This window comes from Sprattus sprattus, assembly GCF_963457725.1.
Source record: "Sprattus sprattus genome assembly, chromosome: 1".
Taxonomy (NCBI): domain Eukaryota; kingdom Metazoa; phylum Chordata; class Actinopteri; order Clupeiformes; family Clupeidae; genus Sprattus; species Sprattus sprattus.
Genome location: NC_137920.1, coordinates 60308055 through 60310369, shown reverse-complemented (window position 1 = coordinate 60310369; position 2315 = coordinate 60308055). Strand labels below are relative to the sequence as shown.

Below are 2315 nucleotides of genomic sequence, written 5' to 3'. Positions count from 1 at the left end.
AATGTAAAAGTAAGTACCTATGACTTTTACTTAAGTAGGATTATTGATGTAACATTTCTACTTTTAGTTAAGTATATATTTTGCTGGGTATTTGTACTTTTACTTAAGTACCAAACTTCAGTATTTCCTCCACTACAGGTTTCAAAAAGACCAGGACATGCTGTTATTCTCTCAAAGGATCACCCTCCACCGAGGACACTCAGGTCCTCTGATGTGTGCTGCGAGGATGAAAAGGGTAAAGAAAGAAAAACAGACACATTTAGCTGTGCTAATGTCCCTTTAAGGAGCCTTTTAGGCCCCGCGGCTAAGAAGACATTGATTCTCGTTTTGGTCGCTCTCATTCCCGAGTCTCCACAGGCTATCATGTTACCACCCTAAACCCTAAAACTCCTCTTCAGGGGTCATAGTAATTTAATACTGCAAATCTATCTTTTTTTCTTTAGAGAGAGCCTGAAAATGTCATTGACATAATGCAAAACTAAGAGAACAGCATAAAATACCAGGATGAAAGATAGTTTTATAGACTTTAGGCTATGGAGGAACAGCAAATAGTGTTTTAATGAATTAACAAAAAAAAAAAACAGTATACATAAAGGTTTACGATCAGACTAACAAGTAACAATTCATGACTCTACACTAGTGACACTTGTTACCCTTGAATCACTTCTTGCATAAAAGGCAAATATGTTTATAGACAAAAAGTTTTTGATGTTTATATTCACACGATTTTTCAAGTATACATTCATATCATACTGTGGCTTCTACATATTTCACATAATTAAAGGCATAATAATGTCACTATACACCATAACTGGTTGTGCTCTTAAAGAGTCTCTCCCACTACATATTCAGAGTCTATGGGGACTGTCATTTGACAATAGTAGCAATGGAAGACTTCTTGTTGAGCTTGATTACACTGAACCAGCGAGCCAGTGCCTGTTTGATCTCTTTTGTTCTTAAGCAGTAGATGAAGGGGTTGACAAGGGGTGGAAACAGACTGTAGAAAAGGATAAGCGTGATGCGGGTGTCTATGTTCATGTACAGACCAGCCATATTGAAAATATAGATAGTACAGCGTGGCAGATAGTAAAAACTGAGGATGCACACCTGAGTACTACAAGTGGAGAAAGTTTTCCACCGGCCCTGTGAACTGGCCATTTTCATTACGCTTACAATTATGTGGATGTAGGAGAAGATTATGAAAGCCAGGGGTATCAGAAGCACCAGCATGGCTAATGTGAAGGCAATCAGAATTTCAAAACCAGGGTTAGAGCATGACAATGTAATGATAGAATTATGATCACAGTAACACTGGTAAATGTGGTTTGGTCCACAGTATATTTGCATATAGGCACGGATAGTCACAATACCTGGTGTGATGAGTGAGCACCCCCAGGCAACACTATTCAGGATGATCATGGTGCGATTCTTCATTATTACAGAGTACCTAAGAGGATTGAGTATGGCTATGTAACGATCCAAAGCCATGATCCCCATAATGTAAGAGTTTACAGTGCCAAAGGAATGTACCAGTAACATTTGTATGAAGCACACGTGAAAGGATATTAATTTATCACCAAACCAGTACCGTGCAATTATCTTAGGCAGTGTAACAGTGCTGAATCCTATGTCAGACAGAGCCAAACTCAGCATGATAATGTACATAGGTTTATGGAGGCTGGGCTCGTGCACAAATGTTACCACGAAAACAGAGTTCCCTACAACTGTGGTGACGTACACAAGACAGAGCATTAATGAGACCAGACCATAATAATCAGGGTGGAGTGTTGGAAAGCCCACAAGAATAAACTCCTTGATTGCTGTAAGGTTTTCTTGTAGCATACTGTAAAAAAATAAACAATAAATTAAGTCACATTTAACATTTGTGAATACAAGTAAATCAATTGTTAGGTCATGTAGACACTACTGTTAAGCATTAAATTAGTACAATGTGAAAATGAAAAAAATGCAAATTTGGCAAACAATATTTGAGACAAATTTTCATAGACACTTTTGACACTGCAGTGATTTCTAATCTCCCTGTACTTTAGCATTAATATTTTCTCCAAGTCATTTCAGCCACAGTCTTACCATACATGATACCTTAGAGTGTGCAGCTGTTCCACCGGAGAATAATTCAAATGTGTTGAATGGTCTACCTTTATCATGTGAGGTGTGTACTCAAGGGACAGCAGTTACTTCATCTTCCTTTTCCATGTCTCTGAGGTAATAGACAAACAGGCAACTCTCACCAATACCACTGACTTGTCCAGGAGCTCCATTTTGATGGAGTACTGTTTAAGCCAGTGCTCCTT

The 2315-nt window shown here is 38.3% G+C and overlaps 1 protein-coding gene across 1 annotated transcript; it reads right to left on the bottom strand.

The window, feature by feature from the left end:
- Positions 1–867: 867 nt before the first annotated feature.
- Positions 868–1842, bottom strand: LOC308374610 (olfactory receptor 2AT4-like; the record flags this gene model as incomplete). Its single annotated transcript, XM_080850481.1, has 1 exon — positions 868–1842. One exon carries the CDS (start codon positions 1840–1842, stop codon positions 868–870), a length of 975 nt encoding a protein of 324 aa, XP_080706607.1.
- Between the last annotated feature and the right edge of the window lie 473 nt (positions 1843–2315).